Source organism: Eimeria tenella, genomic scaffold, assembly GCF_000499545.2.
Source record: "Eimeria tenella Houghton genomic scaffold, Eth_scaff4113, whole genome shotgun sequence".
In the NCBI taxonomy this organism is placed as follows: domain Eukaryota; phylum Apicomplexa; class Conoidasida; order Eucoccidiorida; family Eimeriidae; genus Eimeria; species Eimeria tenella.
Window position 1 is genome coordinate 1 of NW_013545028.1, and position 2,432 is coordinate 2,432.

The window sequence follows — 2,432 nt, forward strand, 5'->3', positions numbered from 1 at the left end:
AGTCTGGCCAGGAGCGGCTGCTGGAGCGTTTCGAGAGGTGGGGGGCGGGGTGACTTACTGAATGCCGGTGAAGACGATGGCGCGGAAGTCCTTCGCGAAGTAGATGTCCTTCACGCTTTCTACGTGGGGACTGCAGGCAAGTGAAGGCAGCCGGGCCTCGCGGTGCTTTAACGCGCACACTCACTTGTGCAGCATGGGAGAGGAAACTTGAAGGACGGAGCGGAACCCGTCCGTCTGCGCCGCAATCGAGGCTACGTCGGCGACGCTGTCCGCCAGACTCAGCGCGGGCAAGCCGAAGTAGGACCAGAGGCACTGCAGACGCAGGATAGACGGCGAGTCCGCGCTGAGGTACTTCCACACGTCTGGCGACACGTCTTCTTGCGCCCGGTGCGGCGGCGACTCCTGTGCAGCGCCCCAGTAGGCAGGCAGCATTGGGCCGGCGGCCGCGCGGGGGTCGCCGCCTTCGTCTGCAAAGGCTGCAGCTGAAGCCGGCCGCTGCTCGTTCGCTCCGCTGGAGCCATCTTCTCCCCCGCCTCCAGATAGCATCTGCTCCCCACCGATCTGCAGGGAAGCCAACATTGCAACTTCGGTCTTGCTGTTTCCAAGGTCGTTGGAAACTGTTGTCACCAGGCGTACTCGGCATGAAAAAAACCGAACTTCCTAGAAGTGACGGGCGCTGTGCACGCTAACGCCGCCGCCTGTACGTACACCTCAGGATCGCGGAGATTTAGCGCATTTTTCCCGTCATTCCATTCCCTTTTCCGTTTTCCGCACACCCACAATTCAGGTATTTCCGCGCTGAGTCTACTGAAAACCGCTTTTTCGCGCGGCAGCATTCTTCAGCGTCGAGATTTTGAACTACTGCAGGGCAAGCGCACCGTGACGGGTCCGGAAGATCAACCAATTGAAACGCGCTGGCACTCTTAGCAGAGGTGCTCTGAGTGTGTTTACCACGCACTTGAGTAGAGAAAACGCCTTTTTAGGCGCCCTCGTTAGAAGACTGCATACTACTTTGGATGCAGGCGTTGCAACAAGTGATCCTTTTGCAGTATACGGAGCGCTTCTACGGTTGCCTTGCGTGGCATTAAAGCAACGTTCTCTATGTTACTGCGCGTTTAAACACCTCGGCAGGTGCGAGCTGGTATTGTGGAGCTTGTTGAAGGCTTGAAGTCAGTGACAATCGTGTCAGCTAAATGGAATTCGTGTTTTGAGCTATGGCAATAGCGTTGTTCCAGGGTTGCAACCTGCTGTTGGTTGCAATGAGTTGGATTCTTTGGATCTGGATCTAGACTAGGGTTGCTTTCAAAGAGTGGCTCGCAAAAAATAGCTAGGACACCGCTGTGTGGAAGCAATGAGAAATGCTCCACAGACCACGGGCAGAGCGGGCGTTGCCAAAGTAACTTTAGCTACGGCATTGAGTCCTGCATTAGGTTTAGCAAAAGTGAATATACTAAGCCAATACGCTTGTGTGTCTTTTGCGTGGCTTCATTGCACTCTGTGTCTGTGTTGCTGGCTAGGCATGTGGCCGACATGGGACTGCTGCCGCGGACTGCAAGGGGGCGAGCCGAGGCAAAGTGTGGACCAGTGTGTTCATTGTCGGCCACGCTTTAAAGGGTATTACTATGATCACGGCGTGTATTTGTGTATTGGTGGCCGCATAGCAGGCGAGGGCCTTCTAAATATGCTGCGTTGCGCCACTCCTGTCTGTTGCTCATCGGGCAATAGTTATCCTGCGTCGGCAACAGGGTGAGAGGTTGCAAATAGGTTCGAGCTGAGTGAATTGGTCGAAATAGCATGACTTTTTTTTCGATGTGTGTCGTTTCAATTGTTGGGTTCCAGGGAGCGGTCGTTGGCGGCGTGCGCCGTGACGGTCGTTCCTGCCGCCTGACGCCGCTAACTCTGCGGAGTTGGAGCAGGCGCGGCGAGGTCCCGCTCGGCTGCAGTGAATGGTTCTTAAATGCAATTAAGCGTGCTTCGCAGTGCCAGTGGTGCAAGTGGGCGTTGGCGGGAAGCGCAGGAGCTGTGGAGCTGAGCGGCGGCGGCAGCGGCGGCGGAGCCTGCAGTGTAGTCGCAATGTCCTGCGTGTGCGGCGGCTGCCCAGGTTTGGCCCGCGTTTTTGCGTTTCTTGTTCAGAGTCTTGCCCTGCAAAGAAGGCGAAGCGGCTGAGCCGTTTGCAAGTCCAGTAGGCAGCGCTCCCGGAGAGGCGGCGGCGTCGATGGAGCCGGCGGCGCTCAAGAGACACTTGATTGAGGAGCTGCACCAGGGCCACCTGTTCCCGCCGGATGCGTCTGCGGAAGGTAAGCGCTGGGGTTCGTTCAGGGCTTCGCTGCGAGGCTAGCGCCCCTGCCTGCACAGCGGCCAGCAGCGCAGCGGCGCAGCGGCGCAGCAGCAGCAGCAGCGGCGGCGTGCCTGTGTTGCTGCAGACGAGGCGC

The 2,432-nt window shown here is 57.9% G+C and overlaps 1 protein-coding gene across 1 annotated transcript; it reads right to left on the reverse strand.

Moving 5' to 3' along the window:
* Positions 1 to 54: 54 nt before the first annotated feature.
* Positions 55 to 579, reverse strand: ETH_00043005 (uncharacterized protein; the record flags this gene model as incomplete). Its single annotated transcript, XM_013379874.1, has 2 exons — positions 55 to 130; positions 185 to 579. The coding sequence occupies 2 exons, from the start codon at positions 577 to 579 to the stop codon at positions 55 to 57; spliced, it is 471 nt and encodes a 156-aa protein (XP_013235328.1).
* Positions 580 to 2,432: the final 1,853 nt, after the last annotated feature.